Source organism: Triticum aestivum, chromosome 2B (assembly GCF_018294505.1).
Source record: "Triticum aestivum cultivar Chinese Spring chromosome 2B, IWGSC CS RefSeq v2.1, whole genome shotgun sequence".
NCBI lineage: Eukaryota > Viridiplantae > Streptophyta > Magnoliopsida > Poales > Poaceae > Triticum > Triticum aestivum.
Window position 1 is genome coordinate 627,408,378 of NC_057798.1, and position 25,151 is coordinate 627,433,528.

Genomic DNA, 25,151 nt, shown 5'->3' on the forward strand with positions numbered 1-25,151 from the left:
AACGATCATAATGCTAAGCTAACGGATGGGTCATGTCCATCACATCATTCTCCTAATGATGTGATCCCTTTCATCAAATGACAACACATGTCTATGGTTAGGAAACATAACCATCTTTGCTTAGCGAGCTAGTCAAGTAGAGGCATACTAGGGACACTATGTTTTGTCTATGTATTCACACATGTACTAAGTTTCCAGTTAATACAGTTCTAGCATGAATAATAAACATTTATCATGAAATAAGGAAATAAACAATAACTTTATTATTGCCTCTAGGGCATATTTCCTTCGGAAGACTTGTCGACTGTTATCGACATGGTCAGGTCGGTTCTAGTAGGGTGATAATCCACAAGTGTAGGGGATGAATTGTAGCCTTTTTGATAAGTAAAAGTGTCGAACTCAACAAGGAGCTAAAGGTAGAATTAATACTAGATACGTCTACAATGTATCCACTTTTCCAAACTCTTTTGCTATTGTTATGGCCTCTAATTTGCATGATTCCGATAAAACTAACCCGGACTGACACTGTTTTTGGTAGAACTACTATGGTGTTGTTTTTTTGCAGAAATAAAAGTGCTCAAAATTGGACGAGTATTTATGGAGATTTATTTTGGAATAAATAAAGATTTTTGGAGTGAAGAAGTATCGTAGGAGGGCACCAGGCCGCCACACGTCCAGGTGGCGCGACAACCCTCCCAGGGCACGCCACCTACCCGTGTGGGGCCTCTAGCCGCCGCCGTACGATGATTCCATCACCATAAATTCCCATATATCCCAGAAAAATCACAAAAAATAATCATCATCGCATTTTACAATATAGAGCCGCCGCCATCTCCTATTCTTCACCGGGAGCCCTGATCTAGAGTTTGTTTCTCTCTCTGAAGAGAGGGACTCGTCGGCGTCATCATCACCAACCCTTCTCCATCAGCAATTTCATGATGCTCACATCCATGTGTGAGTAAGTTTTCTGTAGGCATATGGAGGTAGATGGGATTTGGATGAGATTTCTTATGTAATCGTTGTCAGATTTTTAGGGCTTGATCCCTAGTATCCACTATATTCTCATATTGGTGTTGCTATGACTTTGCTATGTTTAATGCATGTCACTAGGGACCGTGTGCCATGATTTCAGATCTGAACCCTCTACGTTTTTATTAATGTGTCTGTGTTCTTGATTTCGGCACGGGGTGAACTAGGGGCGCGTGAGTTTGTCTTAAATTACAGCGCTAACCTAAAGATATGATGCGCAGTGGCAGGTCCATTTCTTAATCCTCCTTAGGAAATGAATAATGTTTTCTTGAAAAATTTTGAAACTCGAACAAACTTTTGAAACATGTTTTTTTAGAAAAACGTGAATAATTATTGAAAACATGATCAAAACTATGAAAACAAACATTTATTGAATTTTTTATATATGATGAACAATTTTCAAATATACATTGAACATTTTTGTGATATACACGGAAGAATTTTTAACTACACATTGAACAATATTTTGATATACACTGAAAAAACTTTTAAATACACATTGAACATTTTAAGATATACACTAGAAAATCTAAATTGTTTTTTTTAAGTGAACAAAATTTGAAAACCATGGTCACTTTTTTAAATCATGAACAAAATTTGGTATTTCAACACATTTTCTTGAAAACAAAGTGTAAAAATAAAAATGATAAATGATAAAATGAAAGAAAGAAAAAAAGAAATAGAAACAGAAACAGAGAAAAAAAAAGAGGAAAAAACGGGTAAAAGGGCAAAAGAAGAAAACCCCGGTTCAGGGAACTTACTAGAAGGTCCCGAAAACCGGGTGCTCGCTCGAAGTGGGCCGGCCCGTGTTGCCTTGTTCGCTCGCTTCGACGTCATATAGATCTGCCGGGTTTTTGGCCGAAAGTAAAAGCAGACGGGGTTGGAAATCCCCTTTCTACCCTCCGCTCTCCTCGCCTATATATATAGGCTTCCACCACGGCCGCATTTTCCTCTCTGCTCCTTCTTCCTTGCGAATACGCCGATCTCCTATTCTTCGTAACCAGGTTTGTTTCTCCATTGCAAATTTCTCTATTATTACTATTTCCCGATTGTGTTTTCCCCTTCCACAGCCTATTTTGCAATTGGTTTGAAGAATCTATTGTCTCGAATTCCCAATCCATCTCTATCTCTTTCCGTTTTAGATTAACATGGGTTAGGCGCAGTGCATGCCTACCATCGGAATTCCTAATCTATTAGAAGGGATCATCGGAATTTCTAATCTAGTAAAAGACCACGTGTTGTTTGATTATAAGCAGTGATTATTTCGAATCTGTGGTGTAAGCCAGATCGATTCAGATCTCCCTTTTATCCAAAAAAACTAAATCTAAGTTCTGCCTAGGCAATCTATGGTGTTGTTTTCATGATCTTCTGAGTCACAAGGACACTGATGTGGGGCTTTATGTCATTACAAATCCGGTCCATGCATGCATGATGTGATGAAATCTTTGGAGCATTATGACGTTTTTAGATCAGTGACATGGACGACTTACTCCTTGACTCATGCAGCAATGATATCTGATCAAGTATATATGAACGTTGAATTACGTGGTCCCTTTCCTACTGAAGTTTCACTTTTGTGACGCACAATTGCACATGCGCTCTCACACCAGTGTATATGAAGGTACGCCGTTTAATGTGATTGTAAGTATTTTGGGTTTTCTATGCGTGGATGCACTTATATCTAATGTTTCCTTGCTTCTTTCATCAGATCACTGGTAACTTTCTGATAAGGAACCGTGTGCGCACTTACACTGACAAGAAAACGCTGAAGAAGTGGTTTTTCATTGACAAGACTGTGGGTTAAATCTACTCTGTGGTTTTTCATTGACAAGGAGTAGTTAACAGAACCCCTTCTCCGCCTAATTTTGGTCTCAATTTGCAATTAGCCTATTCATTGATTTATTTCTCAAGTGTATAGTAGCAATAGCTTGCCTGCCATGTCGGATCATGCGGCCAAAAGCCAGCCAGTGTTGTCAATGCCATCTTCAGTACCTTCAAATCTCATGCCATCTTCAGTCACATCCAAGAGGCATCCCTGTTCTTCCGCGAGTGTGACATACATCAGCAGACGTAAACTTGTCGAAGTCGTCGATGGACTGCTTGGTGTGATGACACCATCATCAACCCATATAAAGCCATCTGTGCATTTTGATTCTGATGGTCCATCTGATGAAGTTTCTCCTTACAAAGCTTGGCTGGTAAGATCAATATTTCTTTCTGTTTTCAGTTGTCTAGTTGGTGTCTCATGCAAATGATTCTAGAGTTTTGCCATTTGTTGCAGGCAACATGCCCTTCTGCTTTAGCTTCCTTCGACCGGATCATAGCAAGTGCGCAGGGAAAGAAGATCGCCTTGTTTCTGGACTATGACGGCACACTTTCGCCTATTGTCAATGATCCCGAGAAGGCGTTCATGTCCACCGAGGTAACCCACAACTCTGATAAAATGCTTGGTTTTGAAAATTGCTTCACGCCTTGATGTATGTATAAATATGGTTGCTTCTGAAAAATTGCTTGACGCCTTGATGTATGTATAACTTGGTTGCTCAATCTGGAAAACTTACTTCAGATGCGTGCTGCTGTGAAGAATGTATCCAAGTTCTTCCCTACAGCGATTGTCGGCGGGAGGTCCCGTGACAAGGTTTGAGCAACTTTTGCACGAGTCGGCATTTTACTGTTGGAATAATTCCTACTTGTATGAAAATCATATAGCTAATGTGTTCTCCTTGCCTCTTCATATTCAGGTGTTCGAATTTGTACAGCTGAAGGAGCTCTGCTACGCTGGAAGTCATGGAATGGACATAATGCTATCTTCTGCAGATTCTTCTAAAAGTAAAACAGAAGATGTGAGTGCTTCTTTCATTGTTTGCTACTTCCTCCGTAAACTAATATAAGAGCGTTTAGATCACTAACTCTTATATTAGTTTACAGAGGGAGTACAAGATTTCGGGGACTGGTAAATTGCTTTGTTGCATTGCCTAAAAATCTGTTACGTGGCAAAAATAATGATTGATCTGTTCCTTTTTGCTCTTCCCTGAATACTACATGGATTATTGGTTCAGGTCTTTGATTATTATTTTTCGATACTCTGCTGTACTTTGTGTAGGACAAAGAAGCCAAACTTTTCCAACCTGCAAGCGAGTTTTTACCCATGATCATTGAGGTACACAGTGCAACTCTATTAACAGTTACAGCAATCAACGTGTTGCTGAACAATGAAAATACTGACATACTTTTTTTGTTTTGTTTCCTGCACAACAGGCTTACAACTCCCTAGTGGAGGCCACTAGATCAATCAGGGGTGCAAATGTTGAGAACAACAAGTTCTGTGTGTCTGTACATTACCGCAACGTCGACAAGCAGGTAATCTCTAGCTGCTCTTGCCTCTCTTGCTTCAACCATTCCTCTGAATTTTTCTGTCCACTCTTCCCATTTCCAGGACTGGGATTCGGTCGCGCAGCTTGTCAACGATGTGCTGAAGTCTTTTCCTCGTCTGAAACTAACAACCGGACGAAAGGTAGGAGCATTCGAATGTGCCCTCACCAAGCATTTCAACTCTTTCTATCACTGACAGAAATGTGCATCTCTTCGCCGTGTGCGATTGCGCAGGTTTTAGAGGTTCGTCCAGTGATTGACTGGGACAAGGGGAAGGCAGTGGAGTTCCTGCTGCAGTCGCTCCGGCTAGATGACCCTGGAAGCGTTCTCCCTATCTACATCGGAGATGATCGAACCGACGAAGACGCATTCAAGGTTTTAAACTAGAGTATTTCTTCTTCAGAAGAAAACATCTGCTCATTTCAGTCACGAATCCACTGAACAAACACCACGTTTCTTCTGTTCTTTTGCCACGTTGATCAGGTGCTTCGCGAGCGGAACTGTGGGTACGGGATTCTGGTTTCGCAGGTGCCCAAGGAGACTGAAGCCTTCTACTCGCTGAGAGCCCCATCTGAAGTAAAGAAAACGTTCAATTTCCATGCCTGGTTTCTTCCTTCCTGTTGATTTTGCTCGGTCAGTTGCTCACCGATCTGGCCGTTTAACTTGCCAAATTGTTATGCAGGTGATGGAGTTCCTCGATTCCCTGGTGAGATGGAAGGACCAACAGCAGCCAGCCCATGATCAAGAATGATAATAACGCAGTAATAGCACATCATCAGTTGATTTCAGTTTAGTCTGGCAGAAATGACAGTAGCAGATTAGCATCTCCGGGGCGACTATTTCACAGCGCCGGAGGTGGATAGGGTCGTAGCCCAAACCTACCAAGATGACTTTTCTCTTGTTGTTTTCTCTTTGTTTAGCCCTGGCAAAGTTGAAATTTTTGTCCACCTTTGCCCATGAAACTAGGAATAATTCGCATCATCTGTGACTTCTTTTGCACGAAATGGCTTTGGTGAAGTTTGACATCTGCCAACTATGCAGTCCAGTGTTTATACTTTTTAGCATTTCCACTTGTCGCTACCCTAACTTGAAAATGACAGCCAAACAGTAGGGACAATACAATGAGAGCTTCATAGTTTATTGGACCGGTAGGTGGTAGCTTTGACCTGATGATAGGGAGACGGTAGAGACTCTTAGAATATCCATGAACCGGACCACACCTCAATTTAATAACTTTGATCGTACAATGATTTATGTTGTCATAGAGTAGATTCCTGCTTCCACTCATAAAAAAAGAGCTGATCCAGCTTATGACAACACCGAACAGAAAAACACCTGACAAAAACCACAATATCATCCGACACAAAAGAAAGGAAACCACGATACCATGACCACCCTACCTCTAGATTAGACCATGAGGGCTTAGGGCATCTAGAGCCGGATGCCCACGGATGTGCCCGTGGATAGTGGCCCATCTATCCTCAAATAATCTCTTCCACAACCAGATATCTCAGTTTAGAAACCTCAAAATCATAAAATTACATGCAACATAAAACCTAATTAAGTGGAGCTCATCTGACTCCAGAATGCTGAAGGGGTAAACTGCAAAAACAACAATTTCTGAGGGGGCCAAAGAGTATACTTTGTTTAATTAAGCACAACGAAAGCAAATTTCTTGAGAGATTTTGCCAAGGTTGGGGGGCCATGGCCCACGCAGATCAACATGTAGCTTCGCGAGTGGTTGTGGCCACATTCGGCAACCCTTGGAGTATTGGTCCAGTCGCCGGCGAGGTACAGTAGAACATGTGACATGGTCCGGGCTCGCGGCACTAAAGGCGCCACCGTCTCCCATGCCCTACCCTTCCTCGTCGGAGGCGAGAACTATCGGTGGACGTGAGATCGATGATGGTCTGTCCTGGGAGGAGCCGACATCATCCACCATGACGTGGTTGCGACACCCGGACTGGCGCACCAAGTGGGGCGCCAGGGAATGCGACCCCAACTCGCCAACGTCCACCGCCATGAGGGCTATCACCGTCTCCCGCGCCCATTGCCTAGCACGGCGGGCATGTCGTGCCATATTTGCTTCAGACGACGCCCATGTGTTCACCTCCGTCTCGGGGCACCAACAAAGGGGTTGCACGTCTGCCATCATGTTCGGATACCAGACAGACCGCACCGCCTTCGGTGAGGCAGCGGCCACACCTCGCGGTGGATCCATGCGCCATTTGGGCGGACGCAATGGATTCCCGACGGAAGGAGTCCAAGCGATGTTGTCGGGTGGCCTCCTCCTCAGAGCGGCAGAGCGCAAGTCGAACGGCCATCTCCTCCTCGGGATGAGCTCAGGGTCGATGGATCTGGAGGTGTAGGACTCGGATCCGTTGCCCGCCATGCCGGAAAAGGCCGGAGAATGCCGGACGAGAGCTTTGGAGGGGAGTGGAGTGGTTAGGGTTTGGTCCGAGGAGCGGATGTGGACTAATTTATATGGGGTTGGGTGGGCCGGGTCTGACATGGTGGACACTGTAACATCCCAAATTTTCAATTTGGAATGTTATACATTAGATCATCAATGCATATCATATTTTTCTTTGTTTTGATTTGATCCTACAAATTCTAAGCAACTCAAGGACCCTCGGAGAGAGTTGGGGATTTCGTTATTTTCATATTTGAGTTTTCTCGAATTTTGAAAATAGGATCATTTCGTTTTATTTATTTTATCTTCAATTATTTCGCTTATAAAAATATGAGAGAGGGAATAAAATGACTTTCCCAAAATAAAGAAGTATTGAGGATTTAATAAAAAAATCAAATAAGGTTTATTTTGGAGTTTTGCTATTTTATTTGAATTTAGGAAAAATTGCACGTTTTTCAAAACTGCATTTTAGGGCCAAAAATGTTCATCTTGTTCTAAATTTTTTATTTGGATGATGAAAATTTATTTTGGTATTTTTAGACTTTTTTATTTATTGTTCTAGAATATATTTTCTATTCGGCGAAATTGTTAAAAAAAATCGTGCGCGCCCGACTGGGCCGAAGCCCAGCCGAGCCACGCCACCGTCGCCGCAGAGTCCGAGCCGGACTCCGCCTCCCGCCGCCACTGCTTGCCCCTCCCCCAAGCCGCCGCACCCCCTCCCCCTTTAAATACCCAGCCCAGGGCCCCCTAGGGAGCCCCAAGCCGCAGCCGCCGCCGCACTTCCCCGCCGCCGGAGCCGCCCCACCCCGCCGCCTTGTGCCGTCGTCGCCGAGCCGCCCCACCCCGCCGCCGGAGGCCCGCCGCCCCTCACCACCCCGCCGGAGCCGCCCCGCCCTGCCGGAGAGCCTCGTTGGAGGTACCACCCGAGCTGCCGCCGCCGGACCGGTTTTTTTAAGAAAACCACTTCGTTTTTTAAAGAAAACCCCTAGATTTCATTTTTTTTAGATCGGTTTTATTTTTTTAGGGTTTATTTTATTTAGCGAGTGTTCGCCCGTTCGTTCGTTCTAACGAACGTTTTCGCTGTTTAGTTTCAGTTAACGAACATCCGTTTGTTAATCTGTTCGTCAGTTTTTTCATTTTATCGAATTATTCCGCGATTATTCCGATCGTGATTTCTGATCCGATTTTCGTTTCAGTTTATCTTTTCGCTCGTTTATCGGAATCGGGCGATTCAAGCGCCTAGAGTTTCGCCTCGAAACCCTCTTTCCGTTTAATCAACTCAAACAAGTTTTTGCTTCTGTAAAATTTGACTTAGGTCCAGATTAGTAAGCGAAGCTCGTTTCTTTCGCTGTTGGATTCTCGTTGCTTCGTTCGATTTGATTTCTTTTGCCAACCGGAGTTCTTAAGTTGAACTTTCTGGTTAGATCTCTTCTTTGAGTTTTATCTGTGCATTAGATGAGTACTTATTGTATGCTTGTTTGTCTGTTTGTTTGCGATAGAGTATCCGGATTGCGTCGCTTGCTACTTTGAATCCCTAGGTTTCACGGATCATCAGCAAGGCAAGTAACACTTTGATCATACATCTTTACTACCCGGTTTTATTGCATTAGATCAATCCTCAAACAATTGCATGATTAGGATATGATTAATATGTGGGTTTTAGGAAGTAGTTGTGGTAGTACCTATTACCTGTTCTTATATTCAAACCTTTGGGAGTTACTCTACGTTTGCTTAATATGCCATGCTATGCTAGTAGACGTGGATTGGGTGAGTGTATCCATGACAGATGTGAGATTGATAATTAATGGTTTATTTAAGGTGGCAACTTTAATACACATCTGGGTGGATTGAGGCACCTAGGTATTCCAGGATTGCCTGTTTTTTTTATGGACCGCCACCCAAGTTCAAAGGGTTCATAAGATTGTTCATGCTAGAAACTTCCGTGTGCAGCCACATGCTATTATGGGCTCTAGCATAGTTGATTAAGTCGTGTGAACTCTTACAGTGGTAGACTAGCAGATGTAGGGGATGTAGGTTGGTACGGTCTACCCAATCGTAAGGTGCTAGTGCTTCTGAAAGACTATGTCTCGGTCATCTGTTTCTCAAACACCATGTAGTGTGAGAAAACAAAAGGAGGAGATCGAGTCTTGTGGGGAAAAGTGTGCAACCTCTGCAGAGTGTACAAACTAATCATGATTAGTCGTGTCCCCGGTAATGGACGTTTTGAGTATCTAGTACTTGGATTATCATGTGAATCTCATCATGTTACTTTAATTAATGTTGTTGGATTTTTAATGATGATGCTTAATTGGGATTGAGAATGCTGTCAACCATTTTCAATGTTTAACAACTACCATGATAGTTAAATAAAAGTTAGTCCTTTGTAGTAGGGGAAAATTGGCTTTATGCAAAACTGTAACCATAGAGCTTTCCACCAGCCATATTGTGCATGTAGTATAGCTATGTCATTTCATTACTCTCTATGTGTTACATTGCCAGCATATTCCATGTGCTGACCCGTTTTTGGGCTACAACGTTCATGTTGCAGACTTTTCAGACGACGAGTAAGATGCTTTAGGATCGTGGTCCTATACTCAGTGATGTCGTTGGAGTTGATGGACTCACTTATCTTCCAAGCCTTCTGCTGTTATCGTTATTAGATGGCCTTAAGCCATATTTATTGTAATAAGCTCTCTTTTGAGACACTTGATGTAATAAGTATGTGATTGCCACTCTGTTATAAATCCTTCAAGTACTGTGCGTGTCAGCATTACTGATCCAGGGACGACAATGATGCACAGAGATCGGACTATTTGAGGTCTGATCGCTACAAGATGGTATCAGAGCACACGCTAACTGTAGGACACGACCACTAAGCTAAAGCCCTAGATCACTACTCTCTCTTCTTAGTTCTGACTCCTCATCTTTTCTACTCTCTTTTAGGATGGCGGATGCAAGGAACAAGTTCATGCAACCGGATGAAGATACACCTTTTGGACGACACCTAAAGGAAGTCACCAAGTACCTAAACATCGAAGTACCAAGCTTCACCGGGACCTACAACGCCACTTTACCTGAAGAGGAGCGCTGGATGATTCAAGTTCAAGTTCCAGGAACGACGTTCATGCCCGTCACTGAGCCCACAAAGTTTTCCTTCGATGCACCAACCTGGAGTCTAGGAAAGAGCATGGCAGCCCACATCATCATGGGACGTATTGGAGAAGTTTATCACAAGGAGCTTAAGGATACTATCTACCAGATTTGTGGGCGCCGAGATGAGCAATGGGAGATGATCAGCACCAGGAAGGATAGATCAATTACAGCTTTCATCCGGGAGTTAAACCAGCACATTCGACGCCAGGAGAACCAGATGTGTGCAGGCATGATAGATCTGAAGAAGGCCATGACCAAGATCACGGAACTGGAGGAAGAACTCAAGTGTACATGCGATGGATATGAGGAGGAAATAGCAACACTCGTGGATAAGAACGATGATCTGAAGAAGAAGCTAAAAGTATTCATGGGATTTCCCGCGACTGGAGAAGAAGACGAAGATTGCACTTGTCCAGAGAACTACATCATCATCAACGACACTGACTCAGACCCAGACGATAGCGATGATGACTATGTTGATGAAGCTGGAGCAGATATCATGGAGTCTTCAACTGAGCAGTTTTTCTAGATGACCACCATAACAGTAGTAGCTCCACCCCCATGTATCTAGTATAGTCTAAGCACTTTTGTAACGATAGATAGACCGTTGTATGCCCTTGCTTGATTTGAATGAAGTGTTTTGATTGCTTTTGTCTCATGTGCATATGGGTAGTGTTTTCCCTCTAGACCTCATTCTATTCTGTTTTCTCATCTTTTCTAAACCCTCGGATGCCTCCGAGACATGACAACGGATTTGCTTTCCCACCGGAGCTCACTCAGTTGATCTAGCAGCAGAATGCCTTAATGCAGTTGCTAGTCCAGAATCAGAATCAGGGGAACATCAACAACAACCCACCACCACCACCACCTGTTGATCACTTAACCCATTTTCTTAGGTTGAATCCACCGGTGTTTTCTAGTAGCACCGAGCTGATTGTTGCAGATGATTGGCTTCGCAAGACAGTCAGGGAGTTGACCACTGCAGGATGCACAGATGCGAAGAGGGTGCGATTTGCCGCACATCAGCTTGAAGGACCCGCAACATCATGGTGGGAGAATTTCACAGCTACATATCCAGTAGACACGGTCACATGGGATCAATTTCAGCAGGCTTTCCGTACCGCCCATGTTTCAGCAGGAGCTATGGCCATGAAGAAGCGTGAGTTTCGCAACTTACGCCAAGGAGGACGGACAGTTGGCCAGTATGTGGATGACTTTAGTAAGCTAGCACGTTATGCCCCAGATGACGTTGCCATAGATGCAACTAAGCAAGAGAAGTTTCTGGAAGGACTGAATGATGAGCTGAGCATGCAGTTGATGGTAGCAAGTTTCAACAACTACTAGGAGTTGGTAGATCGTGCTCTTATGATTGAAGGGAAGCAGCAGCAGATTGAGAACTGCAAGAGGAAGTATGGACAAGGAAAGTACAATTCTGGAGCTCGGCAGAAGCCACGTTTTACCCCGAAGTCGGGAGGACATTTTCAGCATACCTATGGAGGAGGTAGTTCGCATAATCATAATGGCCCCAAGAATGGGAATGGAGGAAGCAACGGCCAGAATCGTACCAACCCATCAACCCCAGCTAAGAAAGATTTGAGCCAAGTCACTTGCTTTAAGTGTCAGAAGACTGGACATTACGCCAATGAATGTCCCGAAGGACAGAACGGAAATGGCAATGGAAGCTCGGGGAAGAAGCCGAACCCTTTCAATAGGGGACAGGTGAACCACGTTAACGTGGAGGAGGTTGAAGCTCAGCCAGATGCAGTAATAGGTAAGTTTTTGGTTAAGTCATTTACTGCACTTGTTCTTTTTTATATTGGTGCATCGTATTCATATATTTCAAGGGGATTTGTGGATAAGTATAAACTGCCAACACAAGCCCTTAGGTCACCCATGTTAGTAACCTCGCCTGGAGCAGAGTATATGGCTAGCCTATGGTGTGATCAGTTACCATTAAGTATTGGTAACTACATGTTTTCCTCGGACCTAATAGTATTGGAATCGCAAGGATTGGATGTGATATTAGGCATGGATTGGTTATTGAAGTATGGAGGGAACATTGAATGCGCCAGTAAGACGATTTTACTTACAACGCCAGAAGGAAGAAGGATCAAGTATGTATCCCGGCATGAGCCGACGAGGACACAAGTAAATTCATTAACAGGAGTTGTGCAGGAAGAAGTACCAGTGGTGAAGGATTTTCCTGACGTATTTCTAGACGAGTTGCTAGGCATGCCACCGGATAGAGACATTGAGTTTTTGATTGAGCTTTTTCCAGGCACAGGGCCAATATCTAAGAGACCATACAGAATGCCCGCAAAAGATCTGGAAGAGATTAAAAAGCAGATTAAGGAGTTACCAGATAAAGGATATATTCGCCCAAGTTCTTTGCCTTGGGGATCACCAGTACTTCTAGTGGAAAAGAAGGACGGATCCTTAAGGATGGTTGTTGATTATCGAGGATTGAATGCAGTAACAATCAAGAACAAGTACCCACTGCCGATGATCAATGATCTGTTTGACCGATTGCAAGGAGCTATGGTATTTTCCAAGATCGATTTGCGATCAGGATACCATCAGTTGAAGATTCGAGAGCAGAATATACCTAAGACGGCTTTTACTACCAGGTATGGGTTGTACGAGTACACCGTTATGTCATTTGGTCTGACTATCGCACCTGCCTATTTCATGAACATGAAGAACAAGGTGTTTATGGAGTTTTTGGATAAGTTCGTCGTGGTGTTCATTGATGATATTTTGGTCTACTCGAAGAACGAAGAAGAGCATAAGGAGCATTTGCGTTTGGTACTTGAGAAGCTTAGAGAACATCAGTTATACGCCAAGTTCAGCAAATGTAAATTTTGGTTGAAGGAAGTTGGATTTCTCGGACATGTTATATCCGGAGAAGGAATAGCAGTAGACCCCACCAAAGTTGTCACCGTGACAAACTGGGAAGCACCAACAACAGTTGGAGAGATCTGGAGTTTCCTTGGACCCGTAGGATACTACCGGAGATTTATTGAGAATTTCTCAAAGATTGCAAAACCTATGACGGAATTGTTGAAGAAGGATACCAAGTTTATTTGGACTGAGGAGTGTGAGGCCAGTTTCCAGGAGTTGAAGGAACATTTGGTTACCTCGCTAGTGTTGATTCTGCCAGATCAGAGTAAGGATTACGAGGTGTATTGCGACGCTTCACGTCGAGGACTTGGAGCAGTGCTTATGCGGGGGGAGAGTTGTTTCTTATGCTTCACGACAGCTGAAACCTCATGAGTTGAATTATGCCACACCTGATTTGGAGTTAGCAGCCGTAGTGCATGCATTGAAGACTTGGAGACATTTTCTCATCGGAAACCATTCTGAAGTGTACACGGATCACAAGTGTTTGAAGTACATTTTCACGCAGAAGGAGTTGAATCTCAGGCAAAGGAGATGGTTGGAACTCATCAAAGATTATGATATGAGATTGCATTACCACCCGGGAAAGGCTATTGTAGTAGCCGACGCGTTGAGCCGTAAGAGCCATGTCAATACACTCATGACCGGAGAGTTACCGAAGGAGTTAGCCGAGGACCTTCGTGAGCTATGTTTGGAGATAGTTCCGAGAGGCTATGTAGCAGCATTGGAGATTCAATCTACTTTGATGGATAAGATCAGAGAAGCTCAGAAGACTGACAAGGAAATTGCTGATATAAAGGAGAAGATGAGCAAAGGAAAAACTAAAGGATTTCGTGAGGATGAGCATGATACCTTATGGTTTGAAGATCATGTTTATGTGCCTAATGACCCGGAGATCAGAAAGGTGATTTTGTAAGAGGCCCATGACTCACCATATTCGATTCACCCAGGAAATACCAAGATGTATTTGGATTTAAAGGATACTTTCTGGTGGACCGGAATGAAGAAGGATATTACAGAATATGTAGCAGTTTGTGATGTATGTCAGAGAGTAAAGGCAGAGCATCAGAAGCCAGCAGGATTGTTACAACCATTGCAAGTACCCGAATGGAAGTGGGATAAACTAGGCATGGATTTCATTACGGGATTGCCCAGGACTCGTTTAGGCTATGACCCGATTTGGGTTATAGTCGATCGTTTGACAAAAGTAGCACATTTCATCCCAGTGAAGACCACTTACACCAGTGCTAAGTTGGCTAAGATATACATGACCAGGATCGTATGTCTGCATGGAGTTCCTAGGAGCATCGTATCAGATAGAGGAACCCAGTTTACCTCAAAGTTCTGGAATCAGTTGCACGAAACTTTGGGTACCAGGCTAGAGTTCAGCACAGCTTTTCACCCGCAGACAGATGGACAAACAGAGAGAGTCAATCAGATTTTGGAGGATATGCTGAGAGCTTGTGTGTTAGATTATGGATCAAGTTGGGATGGCAATCTGCCATATGCAGAGTTTTCCTACAACAACAGTTATCAATCAAGTTTGAAGATGGCCCCTTTCGAAGCCTTGTACGGAAGGAGGTGCTAGACCCCGTTGTCATGGGATGAAGTTGGAGACCGCCAGTTTTTTGGACCAGATTTGATCAAGGAGTCTGAACAGAAGGTGAAATTGATTCGCGATAGACTGAAAGTAGCCCAGTCCAGGCAGAAGAGCTATGCAGATTCAAACCGCAAGGAGAAAGTTTACGAAGTCGGAGACAGAGTTTATCTTTGAGTATCTCCACTTCGAGGAGTTAAGCGTTTTGGTGTTAAGGGTAAATTAGCGCCACGTTTTGTGGGACCCTACAAAGTTTTGGAGCGTATGGGAGAAGTAGCCTACAAATAGGAATTGCCCGAAGGATTGTCAGCAGTTCATGACATATTCCACGTGTCCCAGTTAAAGAAGTGCCACGCAGAGATGGCTGATATACTGCTGAGAGATACAGTGCCACTAGAGGCGATTCAGTTGGACAACGATTTGACATATGAGGAGAAGCCAGTTAAGATTCTTGAGTATGCCAGCCGAGTCACCCGCAGCAAGGTTATCAAATTTTGCAAAGTTCAGTGGAGCCACCACACCGAAGATGAAGCCACCACACCGAAGATGAAGCCACCTGGGAGCGAGAGGAAGATCTGCTGAAGGACCACCCTCTCCTATTTTCTAGCCAACCTCAATCTCGAGGGCGAGATTCATCTTAAGGGGGGTAGGTTTGTAACATCCCAAATTTTCAATTTGGAATGTTATACATTAGATCATCAATGCATATCATATTTTTCTCTGTTTTGGTTTGATCCTAGAAATTCTAAGCAACTCAAGGACCCTCGGAGAGAGTTGGGGATTTCGTTATTTTCATATTTGAGTTTTCTCGAATTTTGAAAATAGGATCATTTGGTTTTATTTATTTTATCTTCAATTATTTCGATTATAAAAATATGAGAGAGGGAATAAAATGACTTTCCCAAAATAAAGAACTATTGAGGATTTAATAAAAAAATCAAATAAGGTTTATTTTGGAGTTTTTGCTATTTTATTTGAATTTAGGAAAAATTGCACGTTTTTCAAAACTGCATTTTAGGGCCAAAAATGTTCATCTTGTTCTAAATATTTTATTTGGATGATGGAAATTTATTTTGATATTTTTACATTTTTTTATTTATTGTTCTACAATTTATTTTCTGTTCGGCGAAATTGTTTAAAAAAAATCACCGCCGCCTTCCCCGCGCACCGCCGCCGCAGAGTCCGAGCCGGACTCCGCCTCCCGCCGCCACTGCTTGCCCCTCCCCCAAGCCGCCGCACCCCCCTTTAAATACCCAGCCCGGGGCCCCCTAGGGAGCCCCAAGCCGCCGCCGCCGCCGCCGCCGCACTTCCCCACCGCCAGAGCCGCCCCGCCCCGCCGCCTTGTGCCGCCGCCACCGTCGAGCCGCCCCAACCCGCCGCCGAAGCCCCGCCGCCCCTCGCCACCCCGCCCCGCCGGAGAGCCTCGTCGGAGGTACCACCCGAGCCGCCACCGCCGGACCGTTTTTTAAGAAAACCACTTCGTTTTTTTGTTTAGATCGGTTTTTAGGGTTTATTTTATTTAGCGAGCGTTCGCCCATTCGTTCGTTCTAACAAACCTTTTCGCTGTTTAGTTTCAGTTAATGAACGTCCGTTCATTAATCTGTTCGTCAGTTTTCTTTTTATCGGATTATTCCACGATTATTCCGATCTTGATTTCTGATCCAATTTTCGTTTCAGTTTATCTTTTCGCTCGTTTATCGGAATCAGGCGATTCAAGCGCCTAGAGTTTCGTCTCGAAACCTTATTTCCATTTAATCAACTCAAACAAGTTTTTTCTTCTGTAAAATTTGACTTAGGTCCAGATTAGTAAGCGAAGCTCGTTTCTTTCGCTGTTGGATTCTCGTTGCTTCGTTCGATTTGATTTCTTTTGCCAACCGGAGTTCTTAAGTTGAACTTTCTGGTTAGATCTCTTCTTTGAGTTTTACCTATGCATTAGATGAGTACTTATTGTACGCTACTTTGTCTATTTGTTTGCGATAGAGTACTCGGATTGCGCCGCTTGCTACTTCGAATCCCTAGGTTTTCACGGATCATCCGCAAGGCAAGTAACACTTTGATCATACCTCTTTACTACCCAGTTTTATTGCATTAGATCAATCCTCAAACAATTGCATGATTAGGATCTGATTAATATGTGGGTTTTGGGAAGTAGTTGGGGTAGTACCTATTACCTGTTCTTATATTCAAACCTTTGGGAGTTACTCTACGTTTGCTTAATATGCCATGCTATGCTAGTAGACGTGGATTGGGTGAGTGTATCCATGACAGATGTGAGATTGATAATTAATGGTTTATTTAAGGTGGCAACTTTAATACACATCTGGGTGGATTGAGGCACCTGGGTATTCCAGGATTGCCTGTTTTTTTTATGGACCGCCACCCAGGCTCAAAGGATCATACGATTGTTCATGCTAGAAACTTCCGTGTGCAGCCACATGCTATTATGGGCTCTAGCATAGTTGATTAAGTCGTGCGAACTCTTAAAGTGGTAGACTAGCAGATGTAGGGGATGTAGGTTGGTACGGTCTGCCCAATCGTAAGGTGTTAGCACTTCTGAAAGACTATGTCTCAATTATCCGTTTCTCAAACACCATGTAGTGCGAGAAAACAAACGGAGGAGATCGAGTCTTGTGGGGAAAAGTGCGCAACCTCTGCAGAGTGTACAAACTAATCATGATTAGCCGTGTCTCCGGTTATGGACGTTTTGAGTATCTAGTACTTGGATTATCATGTGAATCTCATCATGGTACTTTAATTAATGTTGTTGGGTTTTTAATGATGATGCTTAATTGGGATTGATAATGCTGTCAACCATTCTCAATGTTTAACAACTACCATGATAGTTAAATAAAAGTTATTCCTTTGCAGTAGGGAAAATTGGCTTTATGCAAAACTGTAACCATAGAGCTTTCCACCAGCCATATTGTGCATGTAGTATAGCTATGTAATTTCATTACTCTCTATGTGTTACATTGCCAGCATATTCCATGTGCTGACCCGTTTTCGGGCTACAACGTTCATGTTGCAGACTTTTCAGACGACGGGTAAGATGCTTTAGGATCGTGGTCCTATACTCAGTGATGCCGTTGGAGTTGATGGACTCACTTATCTTCCAAGCCTTCCATTGTTATCGTTATTAGATGGCCTTAAGCCATATTTATTGTAATAAGCTCTCTTTTGAGACATTCGATGTAATAAGTGTGTGATTGCCACTCTGTTATAAATCCTTCAAGTATTGTGCATGTCAGCATTATTGATCCAGGGATGACACTGATGCACAGAGATCAGACTGTTTGAGGTCTGGTCGCTACAGACACGCCTGGTCGCGCCCACCCCAAACATGTCAATAGGACATATAAGCAAACCAATAACCCCCACTCCCGTGTGGCTCCAAGGGGCTGCACTGGGGTGCCCAAGCAGCCACCGGGGAGACTACCTTGGCCTGCTCTCCCCTTGCCGCCGCCGCCACAGGGGGCCGCCGGGCAAAGCCCACGCGGCGCCGGCGGCGGCAAGGCCTTCTATCTTCGGGGCTCCTTGTCGTTCCCACCAATGGCTAGTCCGCCACCGCCGCTCTAATTCGCGCTCGCCCGGGCCCAGTGCGCTCCCTCCACCTGTGCAAGGTACGTTGCCGGTGTATGTACGGTTGCGTCCCGGGTGGCCAGCAGCCTAGATCCAGTTCTCCAGTACATGGATCATGTGGTTGCTCGCGCCTCTGGTGGCCTCCGGCGTGGATCCGTGCACTCTGCCATGGTTTCTATGTGCGGGCCGGTTTTCGGTCGGATCCGGCCGGATTAGGCCTTGGGGGCCGGCGTGCATCGAGCTCTATACCGGGAGATGGACCACGATAGTGAGGTACTAGCCTTTCACACGGTTCATGGCTTGGTAGTGGTGATTCAGATCTGGTCGGCCAGGTGGTGGTGACTGCAGATTGTGCTGCAGTTAACTCCTACGGCTCCATGACAGCTGTGGTCACCGAAAAATCTTCGGGAGTCTTCATCTCTCAAGATTCAGTGGTTGACTAAGGCGATGAGAAGCAAATTGTGGATGAGGGCTTGACACAGACGGTTGGTTGTGCAGCGGCGGCGGTCACATTGCATGTAGCTGCTGGGATTGCGGAAAAGTGGTGGTGACAACACTTGAGTGACTTGGACGGGGGTGCTACTGTAGCACCCAATCTCGAGCTCCGGGGCGAAAACCTAGGTCTGCCTGAGCTGGTTACACCTAGCAATGACGATGTTTCTTTTACGTCGTTACCTTATTGAAGGCATTGCTCGGATATGCACGGATTGATTCTTCATGGTGAAAACCTAGACTCTAACATTGATGGTTGGATCCGGCGATGACACTTGAATGTCGCTTCCTTCCTAAAGGCGTTGTTGTTGAAAAACCTTGTCGTCCTTGTGGTGTCATGAAATGGTTGGTGCGGATATGGTCATTAATGTAGTTTGCCGATCGTGTATCTGGTTACTTTGGAGCTTTTTCCTTTTTTCCTCGCCTACACATAGCTTTGGTCTAATATGACTTTTCTAGTTGTCAGCGTGTTTATGTGTAAGTTGATGTTGGCTGTGTCCATCCTAGCTATGCAGAGGCCGGGTGTGTACTCATTGTGTTTTGTATTTTCTTGATGCATCATTATGAGTCAACAAAATCCACCCGTTGTCAAAAATAATAATAATAAGCGAACCAGTAATAATCTTGACATCCTCGATGATGCCAAGGTGCTCTATCAGTCTTATCTACAAGCTTAATAACCACATCAGTTGGCTCAAGAGTGCATGGCGAGATGTCATCATAATTTTTTGCATAAAGACTGTAGGGAATAATATTAACAGGGGATTCGGGATCACACAATCCAAAGCAAGACTTGCTACCGAATGAACATGACAATGTTTGTTTACATGTATCTTTCCCTTTGGTGCAACCTTTTAAATAAGCGGTGATATCTCAATGTAGATGGGTTTCTTTACTTACCATCGATACATGCGTAGCAAGCTCTTTCACAATATCAACACGAGGTAGAATCCCATATTGTTCAACCTTGGCACTCTTTTTCTGCTTTCCACTAGAATTAGGCTTCTTTCCAGTTGAGAGTCGGTGTGGATTTCTTTGTTATTACTTCCACCATTCGGATTGCTTTAGATTGCATGTTATGCCTAACAAATCCTTCATCTGGTAACTATAAAAACTCTGAAAAGTCTTTCAAAATTTGTAAAGCAAGGTCAGTTCCAATATGAAACTCATGATGAAGATTTTTCATCTTCTCGGTCTTAGAGAAGAATTTAACTCTATTATTACCAGGATCAATCTTCTTTTTATCTCTCAAGCATAGTAACCAACTTTCAGCGTTTTGGCGCATCCTATCAAGTAACCCCCAGGATTGGGAAATATTAGAATCCATAAAGGAACCGTGTGAAGTAACATCCAATACTTTCTTATTGTGTTGATCGAGTCCCCTATAAAAGAAATTCGCAGTCAAGTAAGGAGGGCAGTAATGATCAGGAAATTCAGAGAGTAGACCTTGGCACCTTTTATAAGCGTCAACCAAACGCTCACCTAGACATTGCCCAAAGCTACCAATTTTTCTTCTTACTTTATAAAGTTTACCTTGAGGATAAAAGCAGGCTAAGAACACAGGCGATAACTCCTTTCAGTCATTTAAGGTACTTGTGGGCTGGTCTTGTAGCCACTTGCAGCTTCATCAGCGAGAGTGTAAGGAAATAATTTCAATTTAAATTTTTCACGAGTCAAATCATGTAACTGAAATGTACTTCATAACTTTTTGAATTCCTTCACGTGTACACAAGGACTTTCAGCTCTATCACGTCCAAATCTCTCATTTTTCAACATAGCAAGGAACCGAGGATTTATCTTCAATGTTTTACTAGTTAGGTCAGGGCCAAAGGATATAAAGTTCTCTCCTCGAGTTGGACACGCAACCATTTCCACACCTACCTGGTAAATTTGTTCTTGTACGATCAATGTTGCCTACAACCTGCAAAAACTATTAGAACACAATATAATTCAAAACTCAAAGCAAATCCCAAAGCACTCAGCTCCCTGACAATGGCGCCAAAAAAAGCTTGATGGCCTGCAAGTGCATAGGTGATGTCACTTGAACTATGTCGGTATTTCCCCAAAGAGGAAGGGATGATGCAGCACAACCACGGTAGGTATTTTCCTCAGTGATGAAATCAAGGTTATCGAACTAGTAGGAGAACCAAGCAACACTATGTAAATGGTACCTGCACACAAAGAACAAATACTTGCAACCCGACGTGTTAAAGGGGTTGCCAATCCCTTTCGGGTAACGGTGCCAGAAATTCTTAAGTTACCGGGATAAAAATTGTGATAGATTGGATAAATAGATCTCAATGAAACATGAATTTAAATAAGTAATAAAAAGTGCAGCAAGGCATTTTTGGGTTTTTGGAAATACACATCTGAAAATAAAAGTGGCAATTAATAGACCAGAAAGCAAATATGAAGAAGAATAGACCCGGGGGCCGTAGATTTCACTAGTGGCTTCTCTCGAGAAAATAGCATACGGTGGGTAAACGAATTACTATTGGGCGATTGATAGAACTTCAAATAATTATGACGACATTCAGGCAATGATCGTTATATAGGCATCATGTCCAAGATGAGTAGACCGACTCCTGCCTGCATCTACTACTATTACTCCGCACATCGACCGCTATCCAACATGCATTCATGGAAAAATGGAGTAATGCAATAAGAACGATGACATGATGTAGACAAGATCTATTCAGGTAGGAATAGTGTTGGAAATATGCCCTAGAGGCAATAATAAAAATATTATTATTATATTTCCTTGTTCATGATAATTGTCTTTTATTCATGCTATAACTGTATTATCCGGAAATCGTAATACACGTGTGAATACATAGACCACAATATGTCCCTAGTGAGCCTCTAGTTGACTAGCTCGTTGTGATCAACAGATAGTCATGGTTTCCTGGCTATGGACATTGGATGTCGTTGATAACGGGATCACATCATTAGGAGAATGATGTGATGGACAAGACCCAATCCTAAGACTAGCACAAAAGATCGTGTAGTTCATTTGCTAGAGCTTTGCCAATGTCAAGTATCTCTTCCTTCGACCATGAGAGCGTGTAACTCCTGGATACCGTAGGAGTGCTTTGGGTGTATCAAACGTCACAACGTAACTGGGTGACTATAAAGGTGCACTACAGGTATCTCCGAAAGTATCTATTGTTTTATGCGGATCGAGACTGGGATTTGTCACTCCGTGTAAACGGAGAGGTATCTCTGGGCCCACTCGGTAGGACATCATCATATGCGCAATGTGACCAAGGAGTTGATCACGGGATGATGTGTTACGGAACGAGTAAAGTGACTTGCCGGTAACGAGATTGAACAAGGTATTGGATACCGACGATCGAATCTCGGGCAAGTAACATACCGATAGACAAAGGGAATTGAATACGGGATTGATTAAGTCCTTGACATCGTGGTTCATCCGATGAGATCATCGTGGAACATGTGGGAGCCATCATGGGTATCCAGATCCCGCTGTTGGTTATTGACCGGAGAACGTCTCGGTCATGTCTACATGTCTCCCGAACCCGTAGGGTCTACACACTTAAGGTTCGATGACGCTAGGGTTATAAAGGAAGTTTGTATGTGATTACCGAATGTTGTTCGGAGTCCCGGATGAGATCCCGGACGTCATGAGGAGTTCCGGAATGGTCCGGAGGTAAAGATTTATATATGGGAAGTCCTATTTTGGCCACCGGAAAATGTTCGGGATTTTTTGGTATTGTACCGGGAAGGTTCTAGAAGGTTCCGGAGTGGGGCCCACCTGCATGGGGGGACCCACATGGACGTGGGTAGTGGGGGCAAGGCCCCACACCCCTGGTCAAGGCGCACCAAGATCCCCCCTTAGAAGGAATAAGATCATATCCCGAAGGGATAAGATCAAGATCCCTAAAAAGGGGGGATAACAATCGGTGGGGAAGGAAATAATGAGATTTCTTTCCTCCCACCTTGGCCAACGCCCCAATGGACTTGGAGGGCAAGAAACCAGCCCCTCCACCCCTATATATAGTGGGGAGGCGCATGGGAGCTAAACACGAAGTTCTGGCACAGCCCTACCTCTCTTCCTACTCCTCCTCTCCCATGGTGCTTGGCAAAGCCCTGCTGGATTGCCACGCTCCTCCACCACCACCACGCCGTTGTGCTGCTGTTGGATGGAGTCTTCCTCAACCTCTCCCTCTCTCCTTGCTGGATCAAGGCGTGGGAGACGTCACCGGGCTGTACGTGTGTTGAACGCGGAGGTGCCGTCCGTTCGGCACTAGGATCATCGGTGATTTGAATCACGACGAGTACGACTCCATCAACCCCGTTCACTTGAACGCTTCCGCTTAGCGATCTACAAGGGTATGTAGATGCACTCTCTTTCTACTCGTTGCTGGTCTCTCCATAGATAGATCTTGGTGACACGTAGGAAAATTTTTGAATTTCTGCTACGTTCCCCAACAGAAGCCGCACGCTTCTTCCCGCCTATAGAGCGAGGCTCGTCCTCCTCTGCTTCCTCCTCTTCGTCTTCGGAAGAAGGAGCGTCGCTGGAGCCTTCGGATTTGGCATCCGAAGCCCCGCGGCAACGGAGGCCACTCCGGGTCTTCTTGACCTTCTTGGAGGCCTCCTTCTTTGTCACCTTGTAAGGCGCAGGGACCAGCATCTTCGTCAGAAGAGGTCCGGCCGGTTCCTCCGGCAGCGGGGCCGGACATTGTATCCGCTCCACCTTTTTTATCCATCCCTAAAGACACAATGAAGCACGATTAAAATGTCCCCCTCATGATATGCCAGCAGAAGCCTGGAGGGGCAGGGCGTGGCTATAACTTATCGGGCTTGCAGAATGGGATAATTGATACCCCCGGTCCTCGGAAGAGTCCGGCCATGATTTGCTGGACCTAAAGAGCACCTTCCACATATCCTCGTGGGAGGAATCATCAAGCTTCTGGAGGGTTTGGTGCTCGGTTGGGTCGAATTCCCATAAAGTACAGGCTCGACGCTGGCAAGGGAGAACCAGGCGAACTAGCATCACCTGGACCACGTCAACAAGCTTGACGTCCTTGTCGACCATACTCCGAACACGGGTCTGGAGCAGCGACAGCTCATCAGACGAGCACCAGTTCGGGCCCTTCTTGGGCTAGGACGTAAGCCGCAGTGGAGCTCTGGATCTGAACTCAGGAGCTGCTGCCCATTTTTCGCCGCGTGGTTCGGTGATATAAAAACCACTGCTGCTAGCACTCCTTGATGGAGTCGTTAAAAGTGCCCTTCGGCCAAACAACCTTGGGCATCTTGCTCACCATGGCGCCGCCGCACTCGGCGTGTTCGCCACTCACCACCTTGGGCTTCACATTGAAAATCTTCAGCCACAGGCCGAAGTGAGGCGGAATCCGGAGGAAGGCCTTGCACACGACGATGAACGTTGAGATATTGAGAAAAGAGTTGGGGAAAAGATCGTGAAAGTCAATCCCGTAGTAATACATGACTCCTCGAACAAATGGGTGGAGGGGAAACCCGAGCCCGCGGACAAAATGGGGAAGGAACACGACTCTCTCGTGGGGCTCCGGAGTAGGGACAACCTGTCCCGCCGGTGGGAGACGGTGGCCAATCTTCTTGGCCAGATACCCGTCTTCTCGGAGCCTCTTGATATCCTTCTCCCAGACGGTGGAGGCCATCCATTTTCCTCCTGCTCCGGATCTGGACATCTTAGAAAAATCTCTCTTCGATGGAGAAGAAGAGCGCTTGGGCATTGGGGCTCGAGCAGAGGGGAATGAGTTAGCGGAAGGAGAAGGCGTGGGTAAAAGAGGAAGATGCCCTATCTCTTTATAAGACAAGGTAAGAGCTTTTTTGCGCCTCCCCACTTGCCTAGTGGAACCCGCTCGTCTCCCACTCGCCGTGATTAGTGGTACGGTTGGATTACCCATACCCGTATTGATGAGAATCCCGTGATAAGGGAACACGATCTTCGCTTCGACAAGATGTGCTAAGGAAACCGCCTCGCATTATACGTTGTGGCTGGTAGTGGAAAAACAGTTCGATCCGACCGAAAGGGCATATCACGTCGTCTGAAAAATTGTCATCTGAAGTATAATTCTCTCTACGGTGGTATGTGAAGATCGTTTTGAAGATCCGGACACGGCCTACGTGTTCGATAATAACCTTGGAGTATTCGGAGGAGGAACCCGCCTTGCAATGCCGAAGACAAGACTGCGCGCCGGACTCATCGTCATTGAAGCCTGGTTCATGGACTACTGAGGGAGTCCTGGATAAGGGGGTATCCGGACAGCCGGACTGTATACATCGTCCGGACTATAGAAGCGTCAAGATACAAAGACTCAAGACTTCGGCTCGTGTCCGGATGGGACTCTCCTTTGCATGGAAGACAAGCTTGGCGATCCGGATATTATGTTTCCTTCCTTGTAACCGACTCCATGTAAACCCTAGCTCTCCGGTGTCTATATAAACCGGAGAGGATGGTTCTTAGAAGGCCGATCACAATTACAATCATACCATCATAGGCTAGCTCTTAGGGTTTAGCCTCTACGATCTCATGGTAGATCTACTCTTGTACTACACATATCTTCAATATTAATCAAGCAGGAAGTAGGGTTTTACCTCCATCGAGAGGGCCCG

At 44.8% G+C, this 25,151-nt stretch overlaps 1 protein-coding gene across 1 annotated transcript; it reads left to right on the forward strand.

The window, feature by feature from the left end:
- The first annotated feature begins 1,989 nt into the window (after positions 1 to 1,989).
- Positions 1,990 to 5,465, forward strand: LOC123041808 (probable trehalose-phosphate phosphatase 1). The gene is made up of 12 exons (XM_044464370.1): positions 1,990 to 2,033; positions 2,536 to 2,650; positions 2,738 to 3,227; positions 3,311 to 3,451; positions 3,596 to 3,667; positions 3,771 to 3,872; positions 4,133 to 4,189; positions 4,288 to 4,389; positions 4,466 to 4,543; positions 4,636 to 4,776; positions 4,885 to 4,977; positions 5,084 to 5,465. The coding sequence occupies exons 3-12, from the start codon at positions 2,967 to 2,969 to the stop codon at positions 5,150 to 5,152; spliced, it is 1,116 nt and encodes a 371-aa protein (XP_044320305.1). The 5' UTR covers positions 1,990 to 2,033; positions 2,536 to 2,650; positions 2,738 to 2,966; the 3' UTR covers positions 5,153 to 5,465.
- The last annotated feature ends 19,686 nt before the right edge of the window (positions 5,466 to 25,151 follow it).

Bases quoted from the DNA above. Each gene is read 5' to 3' on its own strand.
- LOC123041808 (XM_044464370.1), top strand. From the start codon at position 2,967: ATGTCGGATCATGCGGCCAAAAGCCAGCCAGTGTTGTCAATGCCATCT. The intron at 3,228-3,310 runs GTAAGATCAATA...CATTTGTTGCAG, and splicing joins CTCCTTACAAAGCTTGGCTG to GCAACATGCCCTTCTGCTTT. The intron at 4,777-4,884 runs GTTTTAAACTAG...CACGTTGATCAG, and splicing joins CCGACGAAGACGCATTCAAG to GTGCTTCGCGAGCGGAACTG.